This window comes from Ammodytes marinus (genome assembly GCF_949987685.1).
Source record: "Ammodytes marinus genome assembly, chromosome: 16".
NCBI classification, from domain to species: domain Eukaryota; kingdom Metazoa; phylum Chordata; class Actinopteri; order Uranoscopiformes; family Ammodytidae; genus Ammodytes; species Ammodytes marinus.
Window position 1 is genome coordinate 14,348,163 of NC_137220.1, and position 26,213 is coordinate 14,374,375.

A 26,213-nucleotide genomic window follows, 5' to 3' on the forward strand; every position below is an offset into this window, starting at 1 on the left:
TGTCCTTCCAATAGATGAGATGAGCTGGGGAACAGAATCTGTCCAACCAGCCCTTTGTTGTGTTTTGTTTTGTTTTGTTTCAACAACATTTGATTAGAAAAAGGAAAGAGTAAATAGTGGTGCGAGGCATGATGGTGACTTACTTGTTCTGTGGGGAGAATAGGAAGACCGACCAGTCCTCTCTGGACTCACACCATTCTGGTCGGTACAATTCTAACATCTTCTGAACGCGAAAGCACAAGCTCTGCAACCAAGAACGCAGGCAGACATGATGGTATATGCAGAGGCACAAGCAGAGCACATACAACGAGCACAATCCAATCACGCAGTACAACACATTATCGCACCCAGGATTGCACAGAGAAACCGTGTGTTTAGTCTCCCTATTTTTGAATCATTTACACAAGTGAAACACTTCTATAGCAACAGCTCGGAGTGTCTTCCAACATTACCATCTGTATAGCTCTCTCCCCTGCTGTCTAAATAGTCCTTTCTAATTAACCTTGTTTCTCTCGTACACAGACTTGTTTACAATGAAAACAATGGGAGTCCCATGAGGCCCAGGTGATATGGAGTGCAGGCTTTATACAAAGTATTTGAAAATCCTACACAACGGTGCAGGAGATTATTGTATGTGTAAAATCTTGTCCTTGAACACAGAAGTTAATGGTTCTGTTGTTGAGAATCACTAGGCTAGATTGTTTTCCTTTGTTGCTTTGGATGCTCTTACATACTGTGGAATTGAACTAGGAAAGTCGTACAATTGTTTACTTCACTCAGTCACCAGGCTTTTTGTTACCGTTTAATTCCCTCCCTCCCACACTCACTCGACAGTAGGGCTGAGTGAGTATTGACAACTTCACTATATGATATGCTTCATCACGATACATTGCGACATGATGCATGTTGTGATATTTTTCAATAAATCGGCTGTGTATTTGGAAAGGGCTGATCTAATTTTGTCAACCATATGGGCCATGCTGTTTCCAGCTATCACTATGCCACAACACCAGGAATGGCACCGGCAAAATATAGATTTGGGGAGCTGGAAATCGATCTCACAGATATCACAAAAACAATTATCACAATATATTTTCGTATCAACTATTATGTTTTTTTTTAACGCAGCCCTACTTACATATTCAATGTCATCATCCAGGTCCTCGCGCTCCTTGCTGCGCGTGTTGACCTGGGGGAAGACGTCGACCATCAGCTGGCTATGAGGGTCGTCCGCCCCGCCTCCTTCTCCGGCTTGCTCACTCTGGTGCCTGGGAGGATGTGTCTGGAGCAGCTGGGACAGTGGGGTCTTCCCATTACAGTCTTGGTGTAGTAGCCCTCCTAGGCCACCCAGACTCTCGAAACCCCCACCCCCACCTCCTGTCATGACCAAACCCCCGGATAAGCTCTTCTTCCTGGGATGGTGTCCGTGGAGTGTCAGCGGGGGCAACGGGAGGTGTGGTGGCGGTCCCGGGACCTGCAGCAGGTGGGGTAGCTCTAGTGAGAGAGCCCTGCGGTCCCTCCTCGGTACAAAGTTGCCCGGTAGGATCGGGTGTGGGAGGTGAAGAGAGGGATGAGGAGGAGGAGGAGGAGGAGGGAGCAGAGACACCTCCTCCTCATCAGGGCGCTCGCGGTCTATGTGGCGTCGAGGGGAAGAAGAGGCGCGGGGACCCCTGATACGAAGGCTCCCTCCCACCACCCCACCCAGTCCCCCCAGGCCGTAGCCGTAGAAGGAGCGCCCGGAGGCTGGGCGGAAGACTGGGCTGGCAGAGGGCGAAGAGAAGGAGCAGGGCCGGCATCCTCCCAGGCTGTTCCAGCTGGACCGACGGGCCCACAGAGCCTGGGCGTGGGGAGGCAGCGGGCGACCCCAGTTGTGGTAACCTCGACCAGGATACTGGACAAAGAGAGAGAGCGAGAGAGACAGAGAGAGAGACAGAGAGAGAGTAAAGCCTTATTCCATCTCCTGTTAACTCTGAGCCACCACTATCTGCCCTGAATCTGCGGCACTGGCATGTCTGATTTACTATTACAAATGAACACAAGCTGATCCACTGACCTTATGGCGCACGCATCTTAAAAAAACTGAATAAAGAAGAATGTCGTAATGTAATGTAATCATGGGCTGCGAAGGAAATGTAGCTTGGAAATACCTATGTGAGAGTCCATGCTTTAACTTTTAGTCAACATATAGGCCCATAGCATTTTAAAGGTGGAGTAAGTGATTTCGGAATAATTGCTTGTTGTCAAAATCAGTGAATATCTTATCACAATCCGCTACCTGTCCGTACTGTGTGATGGTGAAAAAAAAATCGAAAAAGGATAACCAATCATTTCCCCTGCACATATCAAAACATATACCGGCTGGTCAGGCAAATGCAACAGCTATGCAATTCTTTTTTTCAGCATTAGCATCTCTAAACAGTCCATTCCACTTACCAGAGCCTTCTGGTCCAGGTTGGCCCTGCCAAGAGATATAACACTGTTGTTCCTGGAGCCAAGAGCGAAGGTCAACCTCTCTCCTGGGAACAGACCAGGCGGCATTGGGGACAAGTCCAGATGGCCGTTAGGGGTCAGGGTACAGATCTTTGAGTCTGGAGTAAAGAGGAGAGAAGAAAATGTCACAAACGACAATAAAGGTATATGGAAGAACATTGATGTTATGGATGAGCAGAGAAACACAGTTAAAGAAAGGCAGGCAGCAATAATCTTCCATTGCTTCTCAAGCTAAACATTGTACCTTCCTACAATTTCCAACATTAATGTCCTTAAACTTTGTTATGACAAGCTCAAAGAGGCAGGGGGACTTAGGTTTAATTTGGTCTAAATCACCTTACAGGAGCCCGAGACGAGCTGGTAATGGTTACAGACAGAAACAAACACATTTCTTTTTGGGTGGAATCGGTCTCAAGGAACCATTAAAATTCCAAATGTTTTTTTTTTTCAGTTAGGCTGACATTTAAAAGGCACATTTGGGCTCTGGAGATCTGTCATCAGACATCGTCAGAGGTGTCCCTTATGTGCTGCCAAATGCTACTCTACACTGCAGGATGCTTGGGCTGCTTCTTGGTGAGTTCACTTTTGTTATGCCTACAGAGGGAAGAGGGCTGAGGACGGAGAAGTGGCATCGGTGATGCATTATTCAAACTTTGTGCAGCTTACATTTCAGACAGGAAAAAATGCTTAGGAATGTTTGTTGGGAGAAATCGGATGACAGGCAACATTTTGGATGCCCAGGGAACAGTGAAAGAGCTGATAGTGATCCTGAATGGATCATTAGAGCACATTAATGATGGCTTCTGCCAATCGGGTAGAAGTAGGCAATGGTGTGAAAAGGTCATACATCTATAGGAGCTGGTTTGCATGCTAGCAATTCTGTTGTTATTATTTGTAAAAAAGAAAAAGAAACATTTTTTTTTTGGAAATGATAACACAAGGGAAGGGAAATTTTGTAAAACTTTAAACGTGAATTTCTCTGTAAGAGGGTAACATTGAAAACCATTGTAATTGTAATGTTTTAAATACTTTTCAGAAGAGAAAAATGTGAAGAGAAAATACTTCAATGCTCCTGGAGACAATCAATACCTGAGAGATGCAGTGAATCTTTCAGTTTATCATTCTCATCAAAATTACAGGAAGACCTGTCATCGTCTGAAAAGGAGCGGTTTGCATCACCCTATAGCGGGGACAGGAGGAGAGAGAGAGAGCGAGAGCGAGAGAGGGAGAGAGAGAATGAATGGGCAAGAGACAAAGAGAGACACAGAGAGGAAAGGAGAGGGACGATAGGCATAGCAAAGCGAGACATGAGAGAAGATAAAGGAAAGAAAGAAGCAGAGAAAGGGAAAAAGAAAACACTTTAGAAATAATCAATGAGCTAAATCAAATAGGAACTGGCAATAGTTGACCCTCTCCAATAACAAACCACTGAAGTCATTTCCCCCAAAGATGTATTTCCACTTTTCAAATCTAATCTGTCAAAATATTTGTTTTCTCGTCCATTTTCATGTATTTCCTATATTGTGCAACATTGTGCCTTGTGCCTCAAACCAGGAAGTCTTACCTCAGCTTGGAAACCCTCAACCAAGATGGCCACCAGCAAATTGAAGAGCACATAGTTTCCGAAAGTCATCAGAGCCACAAAGTAGAGAGCGGCAAAGGGCGAGGTGGATGCCATGCCATTGTACAGGACCATGTTCCAGTCCTCCTGAGTCAGAATCTATGGTAAAACATACACACACAAATATGCTTACAGGTACAAAGAATAAGCGTATTCATGTTAGATGGCACTGTAGAGTTTAAACTAGCCGTACCTGAAATACAGTGACGATGGCCCAGAGCAGGGAGTCAAAATTCTTTCTGTCAGGCACTGTGTCCCCTGCCTCTGTCTTCAGACTGAACTTACAGCCAAAGATATGCATCCCCAGGATACTGCAACACAAGAAGGGATAGCTCTCAATAATTCTGCCACATATTCTGCTGTTGTCATATGTATTTAACTCTCTTTCCTTCAACCTGCTGCGTACATCTGTTTGCTATCATCACACGCCTGTGGAACCCAGACAGTAGTGTTCATATTCTTCAGCACTGCTCTCTTTAGAGGTTCACAGGTTATAAATGTTTAATAGTTAACGTAATGGTACTACATTAAACTGCTCACTAAGAGCTATGGTGGCTAGACAAATTAGCCAAATGCCACTTGCTCAGGCTATAGCCTTGACTTGCTAAAAGCTCCGACGCACGCCATCTGTCTTGCGTGCTTATGCTTGATTGCTGTGCAGCAGGAGTACACACACACACACACACACACACACACACACACACACACACACACACACACACACACACACACACACACACACACACACACACACACACACATATGGTGGAATATCATATCTCATATCTATCAAAATGATTGCAACAGTAACTCTATTCATGTAACAATAATTATGTTAATGCCGTCATAATTTTCATTTATCAAACCACCGAGGTGAAAGTGGAGGGAAAATTGAGTAGTGTGTGTGTCTGTGGGTGTGCGCTGAGGGAGGTTAACAAGAGCAGAAATTAGTCTGAATGATTACGTTATGAATTACAGTTCTCAGCATCTGCATCAGAATACTGATTTTGGTACAATGTAAATTATGTATTGTATCTTTAATTCTTTCAGGTAATTTAGAGAATCAGGAAATAGAAAGGCAAAGGTGAACTACTGACAATTTTACACAGTCAAAGATATGCAGGCCAATTCTAAATTAAACCAACCCTATGGATATGCCGTTGGATTTTGAAATTGTTCTCTATATCCCTAAGTTTAATAGCTACGGTTTGCTGTTATCACGGTTCTTTAGCCCAAGGCCTTCTTTCTGACAGACGCACAAGTTAAGGTACTCTTAACTTTCTTGACAGAGGGCAATGCTGGAGAAGGAGAAAGGTCAGAGAGGAAAAGCCTTGACACAGCTCAGACATGGTTTGGGCAAAGACAGGGTGGAAGTCCAATAATTGGAAGTTAATCCTGTTATTTTGCACAAAAAAAAGCTGGGGCCTTCAGGGCCTTTGGCTATCGCTGCCTGTACCATGCTTCAATACTATATTTTGTCTTCAACTGCTGATATCATAAGAATACTTTTGTATTCAACGATTTAGAGTGGCGAGAAAAGTGACTGTCTTAAGGCTGCTAATCTCTCAGCCTCTCTTGTGAGCCATATTCAGTGGTGGACAAAGTAGTTGACCGAGGACTTAAGTCAAAGTATAGATACCCCTGATCAAATATTACTCAACTACAAGTGAAAGAATCTCAGTCAAAGTTTTACTCAAGTTTCAGTACCAGAGTATTTGCTTTTAAAAATACTTTAAAGTACAAAGTGTACATTTTTGATCGGTAAAGGATGAACTTGGATTCCAACAAGACAACAAGGGGATCAAATTGAGAAGTGACAGTGTGACACATATTTCACTCAAATTATAATGCTATAAACGGACATCTTAATCATGGTTCATCGCACAAACTTACACAATCTTCACCACATTGGAAAACTTAATTTAAAATGTTTATCTGGAGAAAAAAGAACTTGGCCTCAAAGCAAGGAATAACGACAAGCTTTCTAGAAATGTAGTGCAGTCAAAACTACAGCTTTTGTCTTCAAGACATAGTGGAGTCAAAACTTAAATATTTCCAAAAAAGCAGATACTCAAGTAAAGTACAAACTGTACTTAAGTTCAGAACACAAGTACATTTACTTGGCTACTGTCCAGCACTGGCCATATTCCATACAGATAGATGCCCGCGTGCCCCTGTGCAATACCTGAAGATGAAGATGAAGAGCATGAGGAGCATACAGAAGGTGGCCACGTTGTCCATAGTCTTCATCAGAACCACCAGCTGCCTCCTCAGAGCAGGCATGAACCTCACCAGCTTAATGACCCTCAGCAGCCTGAAGGTCCTCAGCACCGACAGACCGCCGTCCGCCTGCCCTATGATCTCACACACACTGGTGTCCATTGGGTATTGGATGTGTGTGTGTATGTGTGTATGTGTGTGTGTGTGTGTTTGTGTGTGTGTATGTGTGTTTGTGTGTGTGTGTTTGTTCAAGAGAGAGAGAGAGAGAGAGAGAGACAGAAAGAGAAAGAGAGAGAGAGAGAGATAGAGAGAGACAAGATAACGTGAGAATTTGGGAGCATATGGAGATGGAATTTAAGGTCAACAAGTGGAGATTGGTGGAGAAATAAAAATGCATATTGTTATAATCGGAGAATGTTGGGAGAGGAATATACAAATATACTGTCACTATGTATTTAAATATACAGAAATCAACACTAGATAAGAGAAGATAAGGGGGGTATAGAAGTCAATTTGTTATACTCACACTCAACTGCGCATTTTTCAAGTTACAGAAATTCTCATACCACACATAACCCATACTATAGTGTGATAAGTATTACTGCTGCATTTTACACATTCTATCCCCATGCCGCTATACACTCCCTATGCTAAACATCTGTCACGTTGAATATATACAGTATGTTAATGCAAAGGTCCCTGGGGAATATATGCCAAATATCATAAAAACATTGCTTGGAACAGTTCTGTTTTTGGAAGAGAAAGTCATCATCAAGCTCTTAATTAGATAGTATAGTATTTTGGCATAACATGTTTAAAAAAAAAAGGCTTTCAATGATTTCCAGTGGAGTGCACTTTGAAGCTAGGAATCCCAGGATTCTCTGGTTTGTCAGCATCATATAACAGTCCATACAATTTCAGGACACTCAACTCAACCAAACATAACACATCAGTCAAATCAATTGTTGTAGATTGCAGACCTGATGATGACAATGATGCCGTCAAAGATGTTGTAGGGGTTCCTCAGGTATTCAAAGAAGCCAAAAGCAGACAGCTTGAGAAACATCTCCAGGGTGAACATGCTGGTGAAGACAATGTTGCATATCTCCAGGACATTGGTCAGCTCGTCAGGCTGGTTGGAACACAATAGAGAAATGCACAGTGAAAATAGCATGTACGATGTGAAAGAATTGGGTTTTGGCAGAATGGTTGTCAAAATATATAAGATGGGCTCAATTAATTTTTTTTTATTATCACTGGATTTTATGTTGTGCCCATATGGTAAGGGCAGGTGACAGGAGATCATTGATTTTGACGAAAAGGGATTTTGACAACAAGCGTTCCCTAGAATCGCTGACTTACACCTTTACAAGATAAAAATCATAGCTGCTATTAAACTATCGCTTTTGTACTCACTGCCGCTGTGACAAAAGATGAGTGAGCCACTGTGGAGAAAAAACAATTGTGTACGCATCATGTGTCTCTCCGCCTGTGTTGAAAAGGCTGTCAGTCAAACTGTCAGTCACTTGAAAAGAGAGTTCTCTCCGTTTCTTACCGGGCAAATACAATTATTTCAAAGACTAAAAAAAACAGACTGATAGGAAAGGAAGAGACTGAGAGAGAAAGAGTTTTTTTTGCACAGCTGTTTATGTGAAATCACAGAGTGATTGAGCGTTAGTGAGAATTGACAGCGCGGCACATTGTGTCAAACACTGGCTGTAAAGGAGAGCATCTTATCTGAGATTGGCAAAGGAACACATACACACACAAACGTGAAACTAACAGACCGCACATGCTTTGAGGCAATTGTGGATTTTTCCCATGTTCATGTGTGTGTGTGCCTGGTTTGTGCGTTTGTGTGTGTGTGTGTGTGTGTGTGTGTGTGTGTGTGTGTGTGTGTGTGTGTCACGCACGATATGGATCAGATGCTTTCTCAGATACCCCCTGTGAATTTCAGTTTCAAAGCCAGCAGAGTAATAGCCAGCTAGCCATGCCAAAGTTAGCAAACCATGTCAGAGAAAATAACCCTCTCTCTTTTCTGCCCTTCCCTCCCATCCTGTAATCCCCCTTTTCTCCCAATCTATCTCCCTCCCTCCGCCAAGTTCTCCATCCCTTTCTCTTTCTCTTTCTCTTTGTCTTTCTCTGGTCGCATTATCAGGCAGACCCATCTCTGCCCAATCAATATCCTGCTGTCGATCAGTGCAGCTGGAGGAAAAACCTGGCAACCAGAGACTAGATCAGAGGTGAGAATGAGAGAGAATGATAAGAGCGATGGATGGAAAGAAAAATACTCCCACAAAACCAGCCTAAATCCCACAAACTCAATTCAACACAATCAATGACATTTTTTTTACAATGTTTGAGTGCTTGTGCTGAGATTCATTCGAGCTCTGTACTACACACACACACACACACACACACACACACACACACACACACACACACACACACACACACACACACATACACACACACAAAGATAAGAGTCAAGATACTAATATAACACCTAGATGGGTAGAACATATGAATACATAAAGGTGCAAGGGTGCACAGACACAAACCAGATGTGTTTATCTCTTGAGCAGTCAACTCTGTCCTTGACTTATATGTCAAGAGCTAACTCTCACTAATCCTAATTACAGGCCCGGGATATGAGATTTATTGCTATTGACAGAACCATCAAGGGCCCTTGACACCACAGTTTAACTCAAAAATACCAAAATACCATCATTCCTTCCTCTCTGAGCTTCCTCTGCCTTTTGCTGCTGTCATCCTTCTTGACCTTTTACCCTTCGTTCCGTAGCCATGTTTCTGCTCATATCCGTGTCCCGGTGTTCTCTCACATTACTCTCGACCTGTACCTTAAGTTTCCATCTCCTCAATAATATTTCATATTTTATCCTCCCCCATGAAAGTGCCCTCAGTCAGAGTTTGAATGTCTCTTGAATACCAATCACTTCTGCTACAGCTTTCAAGCCTGAGTTCCAGTTTGCCAATTTTATTTTTTCCACACAGAAATGTCCAGGCATGAACACACATCACGTGAATGCCAGTAGGAAGTTTGTCTCTGATAAAGTTACTTTTGCGTAACATCATTTGGAAAATTGGCGAGTAGTTATTCAAAATAAATATGAAATAAATTGTGTTTAAAAACTTGTAACTTGCCATACCTAAACAACCAGAGCTGTATGCAATGTTTTTGTTTAAAACTAAAGACTTATGTAAACATGTAAAGGACGTAAACATGTCCAGTGTGGTTCAAATAGGGCCAACCTGAGGTAAGCCGCTTTTCAGGGAGAAGCATGTCATTTTCTGAATCTTAGAACAAAATTGGATGGGGTGATTCTGTTCTACTGTAAAGCAAAAACAAACAAGCGCGTGTACATCACTGCCTTCGGTTTAGCATATGGAAACTGTGAGGGAAAAAACGCTTTTTATAGACAAAGCGTCTGTGAGTGTGAGCATGCAAAATGTGTTATGTGCAATTCTGCATACATGCCTACTTTGACATGCACACACGCTCGCACTCGGAACACTCAGAATTATATGGGGAATTGAGCTGAAAACTGCTGTGTAACCCGGCGTCTGCCTTGCTTTTTTCCCTCTCATTTGTCTACTTCTCTTCCTCTTTCCCCCCACAACCCTCGTTTATTTTTAGAGTCTTCAGAGATGAAGCAACTACTCGGTACGCTGTCAAAGAGTGTGTGGTTGAATGAGAGAGAGAGCGAGAGAGAGAGAGAGAGAGAAACACTGAGGGAGGTAAAAGAGAGTCAGAGAGTAGATGAGACGCTTGGGGTTACGCGGGAAGGAAGGATGGAAGGAAGGAAGGCAGACAGCAAACAAGAACAAAGGAGCGGTTGGGGCAAAGAGAGAGGAATTTTTTCGGAGAATGTTATGGGAGAGGTGGAAATAATTTAACAAGGGAGGGAGTAGAAGAGAGAGAGAAAAATAAAAACATGGAGATAACAGAATGACATGAGTTGAGAGAAAAAAGTACATAAAAAATTAGCAATGTTTAAGGCTATGCGCAGGCAAGAACTAAACACAAGTGGTGCATGCTCCTATGGGCTTATGTTTGTGTGTATGTATGCATGTACTCTTGGCAGGCTTTGCCCACTCTCACTATCCGACACCTGCCTTCTTTGCCTCTGAGGAGCCTGGCCAGTGTGTCATAAGCCAGCTCAGTTTTGTCGGGAAGCTGTCTGGCAATGGCGCTCCATTACCACACTCATCCTTTTGAATGTCATATGATATCATGTCTTTTTATAGCAACAATGCCTCATCAGCAGTGATAGTAGTTTATCTTCTGAAGCTGTGCTGTTGTGTGGGAGTGAGAGGAGTGCGAGAAATTATTATCCTAGCAAAGGATTAAAGGCAATATTTATTTCTACAATCAAGGCAAGGAATGCTTTTATGATCAAATATAAACTAGAAATACCTCCTGGCGGTAATATGACTCCGTGAGGCGTACAATTGCAGAGCGCTGAAAGTCCAGTGGTGGTAAGCAATGCTTTAAACAAAGGTAATGCTCTTAAGAAGCTACAATATGGTCAAAGGTCACTGTGACCTGACAATATGTAAGGTCGCAGTAACCTTTAACCTTTGACCTCCAAAATCTATTCAGTTAATCTTTCTGTAAAAGTCAACGTTTGTGCAGAGTTTGATGAAAATCCTTCAAAGCCTCCTTGAACAATGGCAAAGTGACCTTGACATTTGACCTTCAACATGTAATCGGTTCATCCGCTAATCACGGTGTGAGTTTCTGCCAAATTTGACAAAAATCCTACATCTAATCAGTTCATCCTTGAATTAAAGTTTGAAGAAAATCCCTCAAAACGTTAATGGAAAATTGCGTTTACAAGAATGGCCCGGACGGACAGAAGACAAAAAATGTACTGGTCCCATCTTTAGAGTCAAAATACTCACTTCAGATTTGTTTGTTCCGAAGGGAATATTCTCCCTGCATGCACAGTGTCATGGTAAATGACAGCACTGACCGGAAAATGTCATCTTACCTGGTTATGGTGCTCAATGCCCATGCTGATGGTGTTGATGAGAATGGCGATCATAATGCCCCTGCTGAAGTACTTGCTCTCCACAATGCCCCACAGTTTCCTCCTCATAGCGTTCCAGATGTGTACACACAGTCCAAAGCAGGTCCTCTTCTTCTTGCCCTCTCCCTCCCCCCTATCCTCCACATGGTTCTCCTCCTTGCTTGTCTCTTTCACTACATCCTCCTCGTCTTCCTCCGCATTGGGTGAATCTCCCATGGCCCTGGTCCCCTCGTCGACCGATAGTTCACATATAGGGCAGTCCTCTGGATTCTGAGGGACAGCAAGGCTGATGGAGTTGGCCAGTTGCTGAGAGCCGTGCTCTTGCTTGCTTTCGTGTGGACAGTGGGTCGCTAGACAGATGCAGAGATGGGAATAAAAATACCATGAGGCTATGGATTCCACTTTGATTTAAGAATTCAGATATTCTTTTGCAATGTTTCTTTCCAGGACTGCAAGATTTTGCGATAGTTGCCAAAATCTGAAGAATGTATTTTTAAACCCAACAGCTTGACCTTGCTAAAAGCAAACAGTAAGTCAAACTCTAAAATTATGCTGCGTTCCATTTACATTAGAATTCCGAGGTCGAAACTTGGAGTGTTATCACATCTGAGTTGGCTGAGTTCCAGTAGCACAAGTCGGAAATTACAAGAAGGCATGAACTGTCGCCTCTAGCAATGAGCTCACAAAGGCTTGCCTTTAGCCATCACCCCGGGTTAGCCATTGTTAGCAATACAAGTTGATAACAACGCTCCATATTTTGTGCATACAAATATTGTTGCAACATTTGTTAACATAGAAAATGAGCAGTGCCGTATGTACAGCCCATTTCATGTGACACGAATAATAGAAGAGTTATATTGTTATATTATCCAAGAGTTCACTCAGGTTAATTTGCTACGCAGCCGTGTGAATGTTGAACTATGGGTTGACAAGGTTTCTCCGAGATTCCAAGTAGGAATTTCGACCTCAGGGGGGCGTTCCAGTTGAAACTCTTACTTTCTAAAATGCAGCATGTGCAAACCTGGTAATTCCATTACATGGAGTATCCATTAATTACAAATCAGTTCACCATCATGTTTTAACTAAACTAAACTGATATGAAAAGTGTCTAACATTACAAAAATAAGAAATAATACGCTGTCATTTTGTAAAGCCCTCCTACTCACATTTTGGGTGCCTGGGATGATGGCGCTCACCATTGACGTTCCCTCCACCACGCCTGTTACCCCTACCCCCACCAGCTGGCTGGGGCATGCCCCTCAGCGTGTAGTAGAGAGCTGCAGATCTCCTCTTGGCCTTACGGAGAACATGGCAGACCAGTTGGAAGAGTTCCTCGTAGCAGTCTCCAGGCTCTGCCATGCTGGCCAGGGTGGAGGAGGACAGGCACTGCGCCCTCTGCTCCTGCATCAGCTGGTGTTCCCGCTGTTTGGTCTCGGAAAACTGGGTGGCGATTACCACCAGGCACAGGTTGATCATGAAGAATGAACCAATCTGGATTGGAGTTTTGACAACAAGGAGAAAGTTACACTATGTGTGGACGTGGAACTTGTTGGGTGATTGTGCCTAAGATATGATAAATCAATCAATAATTGATAATCATTACAATAGAGAACTTGGGCTATTATTTGAAAAAAAGATCTTACTACAGAGGAAATATGTTTATCAAATTTAAAACATTTTCAAAGCACACACCAATTCTCTTGACAGATGTTTTCATGTTAGAGGTAAGAGGGCCAGAAGTGCACGTTTCTACCAGACCATCGTGTCCAAACACAATGACCTCTGTCTTGTTGGGATTTAGTTTAAGGAAGTTTAAAGTCATCAATGTGTTAATATCTTATAGACAGTTGAGCAAGTGTTGTGGTGAACCATTGCATTTCAAAGGCATGTTAACCTGTACATCATCAGCAAAACAGTGAAAAGTGGCATTGTATTTTGCAGAAATGTACACCAAATGCAGCATATATAACAAGAATAGGATGGGGCCCAGAACGGAACCTTGTCGGACACCACACGGTAGTGGCGCGGTCTAAGACGAATAATCACCTAGGTGGACAGAGAAGCTCCTATCTGCCAGCTAAGACTGAAACAACTAGAGTGCTGTGTTTTCTATCCCCACATACTTTTATAAACGTGATAAAAGGAGTGTGTGATCAATCTAGTCGAAAGCAGCTGATGAGTCTAAAAGAACTTGAATGGCAGAATCCCCAGAGTATACAGTTAAAAAGAACAATGGCAGTGTCCTATTGTTCATGGCTAATGCAGATGTTGCTCATTTGAGAAACATGAAATATGTAAAGAACTGGGATTTTCCATTGGTAGATAAACATTTCTTTTTACATCAAGCTCACACACTTGCTGACTCCGAAGGTGTGCCAATCCCCCTGTAGAAATGTTAGCACACGTGCTAAAGTTAACTGAGGGCTGGATTCCCTCCATACCGAGGCTGATTGGAGCAGACAGACAGAGCCAACACATGCCCAAGGCCCAGTTCAGCGTCTGGCTATATCTTTCTCTTTCACTTCACCAGTCCCTACTCCGACAAAATGTCAGTCTTTACTTTTCTCATGTCCATACTCCACAACGTTTCTTCCTTCACCCTGTGCGTCTATTTTTAGGGTTATAGGAGATGGGATGCATTGTGAATGCTACGTTTCGGCTGACCCTTTCAATGGCAGTAATGGGAGTCACTACAGGACAGCTGAAATGGCTTTCATTGGACTACTCCATGCTGGCTACAGAACAATGATTAAATCAATTTAGGCTGATGCTGAACAACTCAGAAATCAGAGTGCTGGATGGATAGAGCAGCTTGTAGCAGAGCCTCTGCGTTGTTCATTACCAATCGGAGCATGTTTCCCCGTTTGTCCTGAGAGGATATTCAGATACACACATTACAGACCACCATACATTTGGCAGCAACACTATATAAAACATGCAGAGATCAAATCAAGAAAAATCCAAACTTAATGGCCTTCCCTTGATGGACTTTCATACACAGTGATCAAATATACAGGGGGAAAGGGATGGAGGGACTGGAGAAGCTGGGAGGAAGGCAAAGGAAAAAGGAACAGACTCCTGTGATCTTCATAAAGATAAAGAGAGGAAACATAGAAGGTGTCTGTGTGTGTGTGTGTGTGTGTGTGTGTGTGTGTGTGTGTGTGTGTGTGTGTGTGTGTGTGTGTGTGTGTGTGTGTGTGTGTGTGTGTTGTGTTTCTGTGTGTTTCTGTGTGTGTGAATATGGACAGAGGGTGGAGAGATGCCCATCTGTAGCCTGTTGGTCAAAGCTGGTCTGCAGGTGTGTGGGGCTTTGATTTCCCTCCGGGCTTGCATCTGTCTGTGTGTGTGTGAGTGTCTATTCCTGTGATTCTGATCAGTAGACAGCTTTGCGCATAATCAGGGAAGGCAGCCTAATATCACGCATTCAGATGAGCACTGCATTATGCATGCATAGACACACAGACACACACACACACACACATACACACAGAAAAAGCATGCGTTGTGCCACACTCACACACAAATTAGGATGGCAGCCTTAGCTTCCAACTGATTGCATGTGTCGATGTGCTTCAATGCAGCAGCTGTTACATACATTATGTGTATATATATCTACTCTCTTTCTCTGATGCCCACCCAACACACAACACATTCTGATAATTGTTCATTGCTAAAACTAGGCTTTAAGTTACTTCAATCCGTTTATTCAGTCTTCGGTGTGACAATGACAGTGTGTCAAGTATCAAGCAGATATAGATGAGACTTTAGGCTATTAAGCACATGGCACTGCAACTTCAGAACGAAACAAAACCCCCCCACACACACACATACAGAACATTGTACAAGTTAGATAAGTAAGACTGCAAAATGAAAGAAATAGATAGTTAATGTGTGAACAGCACCTTTGGGGCCCATGTAAAGTGCCTGACAAAAAAATCTTTAATCGTGTCCGAAACACTTCTAAGGCATCCCTTATGACCTTTCACTATAAGTTGCCAAACAGACTGAAAGCTCCTAAGGGACACAGCACATTCCTGTCAGCAAATTAATGGACCACAAAGGGAGGGGTTTGTTTGTGCCTGATTGTAAGCCACTGTCACCTCTGTATATTGAACCTTTAACTCAAATATTAATCTTGGTCAGTTTATCAGAGCCTAATTATAGCGGTTCTCTATTGTCTCATGACATTTGAACTCCAGTTTGAATGATGGTATCAGCTGTCCAGTTCTATTGTGAAAAGTGTCATGTGCTGGAGAATATTATAACTGTTGTGTGGGGATGTATTAGTCCACCTGACATGTTATTGTGACCAATGTATAGCAGCACAAAAACAGGCTGAAGTGATTTCATTGTGACACCATGTCAGCTACGATATATCTTGGGGTGCCAAAAAGGTGCTTTCACTTGTAATGCCAACCTCAGGTCATGATGTGCCAAATATGTACAGCTGCGGTCATGATGCCCAATAGTCACATCCATCTCATTAAGGCCTTTCCTTTTCAGTGTTCAAAAATGTTACATGTTACGTGTGCTGGTGGCTGATTGGTGTGTTTGTTTTTCTCCTTTACTCACTCCCTATTCAACCATTGAATCGGACTTGTCTTTTTTCTAAATAGAAACAAGTGTGACTGAGTGTCGTTTTACAGACAGCCAATGGCATATGAGCGCACCATCTGGCACTGTGCGCAAAAGAGGTGATGACGTAGCTCTTGTACACAGTGTGCATGCAATTGTTTCACGTCTTACCACCAAAGATAAATGTACGTATATTGTACTTCCCCTGTACCTCCCTCCCTCCCTCCCTCCCTCCATCAGACATTGAGTATACACTGTCATTTATGCTACCATTGATTTCCACAAGTCTATTAACACTTATATCTACCATCAGGAAATATCCTCATTAAATGTAATGATGGCAGGAGACCACTGAATTGCCCACATACATTTCTTTGAATCATCACATGAGTATTCATTTAATAAAAAAAGGGTAGCAATTGATTTTACTTACAATAATGAGTAAAATAAAGTAGATGAAGTTGTAGAAGGAGTGGGCATCCATTACATAATACATGATCTCCACCCAGCCCTCCAGAGTGATCACCTAGGAGGAAAGAGTGTACTGATTACATTAACATATCCAGAGCTAGCTTAGCAGAATATAAATGCAAAAAAAAACATTGTACAATTTTACATTTTAGGGAAGCGAATACATTTTTCAAAATGTATTTTACGTTTAAATCCAATGGTTTGTTCTGCTTATAACATAGTTACAGTAACACATATCAGAATAGAAAATATTGAACTGGGGCTTGATTAAAGGTGGAGTCAACATTCCACTACCTGTCCATAATGTGTCTGTGCTGAAAATACTCATCAGCCTAGGCTCTGTAAACTGGTATGTAAACAAAAAGTATGCCTACAAAGGGCTAGCTAGGAACATGTCCATTTACAGAGCCTAGGCTGTGAATTAACATTCGGTTTTGTTCAGTGCACACACAGTACGGACAAAAGATATTCACTGATTTTGACAAAAAGTAAGTCTGAAAACAAGCATTCTCTGGAATCGCTGACTCCACCATTTCAAAAGGCTTCTAGAAATAAAATGAACTCAATTAGTTTGAGGAACAATAATTATTGGAAACAACTAGTTAAATCAGAGTTCAAAATAAATAACTTTACCAAAAAAATAAACATTTTAATAAGGCAACATTCTTTAACTCAACCATAATAACTGTATCATGCACCAACAAAAGGTATGTAATTAAATGTATTCTACTAAAGGTTCACTATGTAACTTTGGGTGTGTCAGAGAAGTGAGAAGTTTCTTGGGTATATTCTCATAGCTGAATAAACAAACTTTCCTCACAAGAAGATTGGATCCCTGGGATACTGTTTTAAGTTAGAAAGCTACCTGAAAATGTACCATTTTCACTATAGTTGTTGACAGCAGGAGAGCCCACAGTTTTGTTTTCAAACTTAGTCTAGTCTAAAATTTGGTTCCAGATTTCTTAAAAAATAGTTTGTTTTGATTTATGATTGTCTTGATAGCATTACATGTAGAGAAAATATGTTTTGTAAACTAACTGCTGTCTCAAAATGCAAATGTAAACAAATTCATCTCCCCTGAAACTGCATAGTGCACCTTTAATAAAAGACTCACCTGCCTTTCAAACTACTGTGACTGTGGAACGTACCTGAAAAATGACGATCCAGGCGTAGACGATGTTGTCGAAGCTGATGGCCCCTTTGTGCGGGTTGCTACTTCCCGTGTGACAGCGGGTATAATACTGGTTCCAGTTGATGCATAGACCCATCGCTTCGCCGGCGCCGCTCCCGTTGACCAGGGGCTCTGGACTGAGGCCCAGAGCCTGTCTGTGCATCGCGTCCTCCCGGTCCAGGCAGCACGTACGCCCGCCCTCGCGCCTCGCCGGGACGTCGGCGCACGACATGATGCCGTTATCAGCCGCCAGCGAGCAGATGAAGGGCCGTTCATCGTCCTCCTCTGGCTGGTAGTAAGGAGCAGGCAGAGTCATACCTGTAGAGCTACATGGACACACACACACACACACAAGGTAAAACAAATAAGTTGGTTTGTCACGGAATATAATTTTTATGTAGAATATTGTGATTTTTTTGATTTTTACATTTCTAAGTTTTGGGTGTTTAGTGAGAATAACAATGATGTAAGGAGAGTCAGGAGGGAGCAAGAATGGAGAATGCAAGACTTATTTCAATCAAGCAAGTCTGATTGATGAATGCATGACGAAGGTGAGTTAACAAAGTGCAAATTATGCACAATGAAAGGAAAGCACATACTCTCTCATCCTTTCTATCTTTCACACACACACACACACACACACACACACACACACACACACACACACACACACACACACACACACACACACACACACACACACACACACACACACACACACACACACACACACACACACACACACACACACACACACACACACACACACACACACACACACACACACACACACACACATATTTATAAGTAGGCTATATAACATATAAACATACACATGAAACCTTAAAAAACTGTTATTTTCTGTTTCAATCTTGTACATGTCCCAACTAGCGAAAACCACCTTAAGCTAGTTCAACAAAACAAAATCATGCTGACAGTTACACCTATACAAGTAACACCTTACAGTCTATTATAATCTCTTTGGAGAGGAAAAGTAGAGTAGGTGTCAAATTGCCACTCTATAGAATCACCTAAGGTTAAACAGAATACTTTTTTGTTCTGAGTTTGTAAACCACTCCATTAAACTTGATGCGTCAGTGGACCCAATAATATAATATACTTTTTTTTTGCTGTTTTTGCAGTTGGCTATGCCATCTCATGAGTGCAGCTGAATCCTAAAGCAGCACCTGTTTTCTTTGTTTATCGTCTCAATTATTGTTTTGTTTTCTCCCAGTTGGAAGGGTGTAAACCAATACATCCATTGTTAAGACCCCAGCAGACACCAGTGACAACCTTACAAACAACCATTGTGGGATTATTTTGCAGCATTTTACATATTATTCAAACCTTTGGTTTCTATGTTATCTCCATACTACTAAAAGAAGAAATGAAGTACTGCTTTCATTCTGACATATACTACCAGTGGACCGCATTGACTGGGACTGTGATCGGTGAGGATAATCAACACTGTATGGGAAACATATGTTTGTGTGACAATGTTTAGTACTAGACAACAGAATGTTTAATCAGGTAAACTAAGTCATGTAGAAAGTTTATACGTGAGACTGGGCGCATGTGTGTGAGTACGCTAGCGTGAAATGAGAAGAAAAACAGATTACGCTCTCAAGCACCAACACCTATTTCAATTAAGTAATTCACTTGTCGTTTGTGCACCTCATGAGCGAGTGCTGTCTTTCGGCTGATTCCTGCCAAACTAAATTACACACATCTTTAAATTCTGAATGTGAAGTGATTGCCACCTTCTGAAGCACCACATAATCATCACCTGAAACGTCTCCCATAACGCTATCTGTTTTAATGGCAGCATGCTAAAGAGCCCGTCTTTCACTTCATGACCACCTGGGAACTCTGGCTTATCATCATCATCATCATCATAATATTCATCTTCATCATCATCATCATCATCATCATCATCATCATCATCATCATCATCATCATCATCCTCTATGGATTTTTTCCAAGGGAACTAAGCTGCCATTGGTACAGTCACCAGTAAACAGTAGCAGAAAAGCAATTCAAAGCACTGACAGAGCAAAGAAAAGGATCAAATGAAAGGCTATAGAAAGCTGCTGCTGAAATGAATGAACAAGATATTCATAAGAGAACACAAATCACATGAAACCAAACATTCCTTTTAGTGAAAACAAAGTGAGGTATTGGGGAAAAAAAGCGAGACTAGGTGAATACCCTGCAGTATATGGCTGAACCGCAGTTCTGTTTAAGTAGTGTACAATTAACTATAGTACTGTGTAGTGAAGTATGTAGATGTACATTCAAATGCAGTTTGTCAACATATTTAGAAAAAACTCACTCACTCAGTCATTCACTCAGCGACATTTGTGTTTGTAGGGCTGGTCTCACTCTGCGGTCCAGTCAGAAAGCACACTATTGAGCCAATTGGCAAGGCCTGTTATTACTACCATGTTCACGCGCGTTGGTGTGTGTGTGTGTGTATGTGTGTGTGCGAGATCCGACATGACATGTTGAGTAAATGAGGGCAGGATGTGGACGCTCATACAGAGGTCTGGGCCTATGGAAGACAAAAATAGCCCCTCTCCATCAGCAGGCCCATTACTGAACACACACACACACACAGGGTCACCTGACCTGCTGTATCTACTCATTGCTTGTCTCCGTCCGTCACTTCAGCACTCCTTTTGTTGTCTCTCTAGATACCACTGACATTCACAGAGGGGAATTTCTCCTTTTGTACCTCGACCGCAAACCACACACACACACACACATAATACAAGCGGACACTAATTCACGGATCGATAGCAACAGTGGCCATGTCAGGCTTTACCACTTCCCACTGAGAGTAGCTTAGAAACCCAAGCATTGATTTGGTGAGGTTTGCAGGTATGCACTGAGACACAGTGGGTTCACAGCAGACTTAGAAAAAAAAAGAATGTCGACAGAAAGGTTGTCAGTGACGTTCAAGTTGGGGATTCACTAATGGAGCTTAAAGGTGCAGAAGTAGGCAATTCTGGGGGAATGCTTGTAGTCATAAACAATTTTTTTTTTAAATCAGATAATGTCTCTTCATGATCCACTACCTGTGTGTGCGCTGAAATAAAATCTGGTGTTAATACACAGTCTAGGCTCTGTAAACGGACATGTAACTAGCTATGGGGGGCTCCCTTTCTTTGCTTACCCCTTGTGTACATACCAGTTTACAGAGCCTAGGCTGTGTATTAATAACACCTAAAAAAGCACACACACTGTACGGACATTAGGCTGATCAGGATTTTTACGGCAAACGTTATACCCAGAATCATTGACTCCACCTTTAAGGAATGGATAAAGACTAAGGAGACATATAAAAGAAGAACGAAAGAAAGAAAGAAAGAAAGAAAGAAAGAAAGAAAGAAAGAAAGAAAGAAAGAAAGAAAGAAAGAAAGAAAGAAAGAAAGAAAGAAAGAAAGAAAGAAAGAAAGAAAGAGCATAGAGGGGGAGCAGTGGAGCATAAATGAAAGCTGTTGCCCCCCTGCCAGTGACTTAGCATTGAACAGCGAGGCACAGCTAAAGCCGGCATCACACTGAGAAACACCTGCCGATAGAGAGAGAGGAGAAAGAAGAATCAAGGCTGCACCACAGTGGCAGAGAATATAGACAGTTTCCACCAAATCGACCAATCGTGTTAAGTGTGAGACTCTGGGACAGCTGGACTTGGAAAGATTGGTTTTAAGAAGCATGGCAGAGGGGAGGACAAATCATAGAAAAATAAACATAGAAAAGGAAACTAAGGAAAATAAATTATAGTAGCCTATACAAACAGGCCCTTTGCTTTGGGAGTGGATGGGATTAAACCCCTCTTTACCATAAAGATGTCTTTCAAAGTCGTGTTGACCTGTTTTTTTTCTGGGATATTTTTTTCGCAATGGGGCAATTTCAAGGTGCGAACGTGTTTCTGAAGCTCTGGCATGGATTTATTGTGCGGTAATACATCAGGATTAGAGGTAACTAATAGGGGGCAGTTATAGTTTAAGAAACTGTGAAGGGGAACAGGCGGAGACTTGGTTAAAAAAAATAAAAGAATAAGCCACAGAAGCAAGAAAAAGACGGACTCCAAGGCATGAAAAGAGAAAGGCAGAGATCAAAAGAGAGAGGGAGTAGAATGGAAAAGTGAATGCAGCACTTGACTGCGACACTTTGCCCGCTCGATTATAACCTCTCAGAGCGCTAATGTTAGCCCTTTACTTAGCATAATAGTCCTTGAGCGCTAACTCACAACGGCCTGTCTAATTACGTGCACAAGCACCCTTACAAACTGGCAAAATATGTTAGTATATAATGCTTTCAAATGAAATGCAAAACTAATACTTTGATTACATAATGCGAGACAAGCAGTTCAACGTGAGATCAATGCTAAACATCTACTTTCTGGATGTAAAGTTTTTTTCAACGCTGGACTAAAACCAGCAGTTGTTGTTTACCGATCCCCATGTCAAAATGTTGTTTAAAGGTGCAGTCAGCAATTCTGGAGATTGCTTGCTGTCAAAATCACTTTTTGCCAAAATCCGTGAATATCTCCACCTTGTTTTCATACCCTTTGTTTGCATACCATTTTACAGAGCCTAGGCTGTGTGTTTACCCTATATATTTTTGTTTCAGACACACAGCACCTACAGGTAGCGTATCATGAGGAGATATTCACAGATTTTGATTAAAGGTGATTTTGACAACAATTGTCGCCAGCATTGCTGACTCCCCCTGCAATTCAGAAAATCAGTTGTTCCTGCTAATCCCTGTATCACCTTTAAGCCCAGTGAAGATGAATGAGAGAAACATTGATGAAAGTAAACTCATGAAGTTTTAAAGGACTTCAAAGGTTGTTGAGGTAAATGTTTCATCTCAACTTTAGGGTGAGGACAAAGCAGGCAGTGCAATGTGCTATAGCTGGCGGACACGTGTCCGATTTCATCTGGCTATGAGATCTGTCATCAATCTATGCTGTGTCAGCATAACCAGAGACAATGCACAGAGTGGTATCCGTGCCTGGCTTATATTAGAACACACACATCAGGGACAAGTGTCTCAGTAGCGAGTTGATGCTAGCATAAAGAAAGGAAAACAGAGGATGCCTTGAAATCAAACACATCCTGACTACACACACACAGACACACACGCGCACGCACACACACACACACACACACACACACACAGTAGGTGCTGCTGTCGTGTAGCGTCATGAATATTGAGGCATGCAGCTGGAATCAAATTACATAGGGGAGAACGGGGTAATCTGAGCCACTTTCTACATTTGCTCCCCTCTATGCGAGCTAAAATGATTTATCACTCAAATGTACACATTTCCCATTAATTCAGGATGTTTCCTAGAAATGGGCATTAGCAGATTCTTTTCAAGACAAAGGGCAGTGAAAATATGATTGTTTAAAAAAAAGTTGTGGATCAGTTTACCCCAGCTGTGGGGTAAACTGATCCACTTACTTTTTCCACTCTGAAACTACCATAACAACACATATTGTAACATTAAGAATCCTGAAAGCTAGCAACACATTCCAGAACTAATGTCGGACTAGTAAAAGAATGATGGGGTTTGGTCAATTAAGCAAAGCAAATGTTCTAAACACTTGAAAGTAACTCTGAACAAAATCAAATACAACATATTATAATTCAAAAGGTTTCAATAAGATTCAAATGAAAGATAGAACCAGTTAGATTAGAACACAGTCTGGGGTCAGAACACAGGACCCTTAGAGCCAGCTAGTGTCTGGGGGTCAAAGCATAGGAAAATCAGAACCAGCGAGAACAGCCTGGGACTCAGAACACAGGAGAAGACCCAACTGGATTATAACATCAGCCTGTCATACTCTACAACTAGGCCTACTCTACATTCCAACAGTTGATTAAGTTGACAGAAAGAAAATTTACTTTTACATGCAAAATACCTATTTTGGTGAAAAAAACATGCTTACCACAGCACCATGAGGTCCTCTCTTTCAGGGCCATGGGGAAATGAGAGGGGCTTGAAAACATATATCTCACATGACCACAAATGTTTTCCGTTGCTTAGATACAGGGGTTGGCTCACATTACCCAATGCCTCAGATTCCCCCGTTCTCCCCTACTTATAGTTTCAAACTGGAGGAAAATTAAACTGTTACGGTTGTTGTGAAGCTTGAGAGCGAGAGATGGAAAGAGGAACAGGTAGACACGCTGGAAGACAGAGTTATGCCATTGTATAGACCCAACCAAAGAAAAAAGAATCCAAACATAAAGTAGGCTATAGGCGACGTATAATAGTGTGTGAAATCCATGATATGGAAGGGGAAAACATCAGAATGTACTGTATGTCTCTATTCACAGACCAATCTTCTATAGACAGTGTGTTTCACTCACAGGGTGAAGTTCTGCTGGAGGAAGCAGCGGTTCCTCAGAAGCCCCGCCCACAGCTGCACGCCGATGATGCCGAAGATGAAGAAGACGAAGAAGCAGAGCAGCAGCACGTTGCCCAGCATGGGTAGAGTGTCTAGGAGCAGGTTCACCAGGATACGCATACCTGTGTGTTTGAAATCACCATTAACATCATTGATTATCACAGGCTTATTTATGACCATTGCTCATTTGCATATAGATTGCTTTGTTGTATAAACTTGAGTGGACTTAAATGTACCTACAAGCAAGCATTATCAAGGCTAACCCCACAGTTAGAGTAATGTGAATTCTGATGCTTTCTGTTCATGAAATGCTGGACTGTTATGGTCATTCATTTCATTTGTTTCATATTGGTCTTGACTTTTTGCATTTAACCAAGAGCAGCCCTTATCAGGGTTCTCAACCCTCACGCAATGAGAGTGAGACACACGCATTTCAGGCAATTCACACGCTCCACGCCACACCTTGCATTTCTCACGCAAATTATAACTCTGCCAAACTATTTTTATATATATATATATATAGCTTCGATAAATCGATAAGTTGGTTTTAGTGCTCCCGAAATAGTCTTCTCCATGGTTGGTCTTAACAAGACCAGCACCAGAAACAGACTAGCCCTAGAAGCAACATTGTCGTCCATTATGATGGTCAAAATGGCTGGTGTGGAGCCACAGTGCTTCAAGTGGGAGCCAGAAAACCCCTATCCTGAAGGCCTCAAAATATGCCACTCGAAGCTACAACAGCGAGCATCAGTAATATCCAGTATCCATATTTGCTGAACTGAACTAAGAGTTTTACTGAAATAACTACCCCGAACAACTACCCTAGGCCCAACACCCATCTCACTAGTCTGGCATTTGGTATTAATCCAGTTATACTTTCATCATAAAATTACTACAATAGGCTATATTTTAACTAAAACAAAGAAATTATACTGAACTGAACTTGTGTTAAAAACCATTATTATGCTTTAAATTAATAAATAAACACACAACAAAATTTCGCTCTCGCGCTTCGCGCGCTCGCATGGGAAATCCGCTTCTGTCTCACTCTAAACAATTTCCAAAAGTTGAGAACCCTGCCTTATATATCTGATTAGCCTTAACATAAGAGAAGACATCAATTAAAGATTTTAAACATGTATATCGTCATTGCTTTCCAGATACATTTATTAAAAACATTCAACCATTATGTTGCTAAAAAGTTCACGTTAGGTGTTTCTTTCACTATCTGTCTTGTTTCCAAATGCAGCAAGTTGAAACACTTTGGCATTCTGATGAAGCTGCTGTGCTCACACGATTCTTGCAAATCTTGAGTTGCAGCCACATGATTAAATCCAAGTATACTAAATTGCTTTGGATAAAAGCCTGACACTAAATTCAACTAATGTAGCGTAAAGTTCGGTGGGTATTGCTTTCCTTTTAAAAATGGAATTTGCTGTTAAAAATGTAGAAGTAACTGAATGTCATTCCTAGAGGACAGAGTTGTTTGAGAGTATTTCCATCATTTTGGGGCATTAGTATGAGACGTCTGCAACAGCAAATTGAATTATTTTTATAACAGCAAACTACCTTGGAAGCACAAACTGTTTACTAACTACAGTCCGCACCATGAACAAGGAAGTGTAATCAGCGAACACAGGGTCTCATTCATGATTAGATCAAATCTAATTGTAGAAATACAAGTGTTTTCCCTGTCAAATAATGATGAATCTGTGTGTGTGTGTGTGTGTGTGTGTGTGTGTGTGTGTGTGTGTGTGTGTGTGTGTGTGTGTGTGTGTCTGTGTGTGTTTGTTTATCTGTGGCACACTGTGATTCGTGTATAACAACTCAACAGTAGATTAATGAGTCATTAACACAACAGTGCGTCGACACTGCCGACAGACTGAATCTGAATGACAGGAGAGAAGCTGAGAGAGAGACAGAAGGAGAGGAAGAGAGAGAGAGAGAGAGAGAGAGAGAGAGAGAGAGAGAGAGTGATGATGATTATGTAAACACATGTAGACAATGTTTACAATAATGCAAATACTCACAATTCACGCACAACACAAAAACATGTAATCATGTTTAGCACGATCGATAAAAGAAAAAAAAAAGCACAACCCATTCCACCAATCAATGTTTTCACTCAAGGAAGGTAAACACACAAATATGAAGATGTGTTCAGCCAAGGTAAAGAGTGGTCAAATCAA

The 26,213-nt window shown here is 41.8% G+C and overlaps 1 protein-coding gene across 1 annotated transcript in view; it reads right to left on the reverse strand.

The window, feature by feature from the left end:
* Window positions 1-26,213, reverse strand: part of LOC307263220 (voltage-dependent T-type calcium channel subunit alpha-1I-like) — a gene marked incomplete at both ends in the record, with an annotated part of 115,155 nt that overhangs the window by 35,537 nt on the left and 53,405 nt on the right. Inside the window, 13 exons of the mRNA XM_080044326.1 lie at window positions 144-244; window positions 1,139-1,891; window positions 2,434-2,588; window positions 3,580-3,670; window positions 4,055-4,210; window positions 4,305-4,422; window positions 6,297-6,482; window positions 7,312-7,463; window positions 11,347-11,735; window positions 12,552-12,876; window positions 16,394-16,486; window positions 17,580-17,928; window positions 23,987-24,146. Coding sequence (XP_079900452.1) covers window positions 144-244; window positions 1,139-1,891; window positions 2,434-2,588; window positions 3,580-3,670; window positions 4,055-4,210; window positions 4,305-4,422; window positions 6,297-6,482; window positions 7,312-7,463; window positions 11,347-11,735; window positions 12,552-12,876; window positions 16,394-16,486; window positions 17,580-17,928; window positions 23,987-24,146 — 3,028 coding nt within the window. The remainder of the gene's footprint in view (window positions 1-143; window positions 245-1,138; window positions 1,892-2,433; window positions 2,589-3,579; window positions 3,671-4,054; window positions 4,211-4,304; window positions 4,423-6,296; window positions 6,483-7,311; window positions 7,464-11,346; window positions 11,736-12,551; window positions 12,877-16,393; window positions 16,487-17,579; window positions 17,929-23,986; window positions 24,147-26,213) is intronic.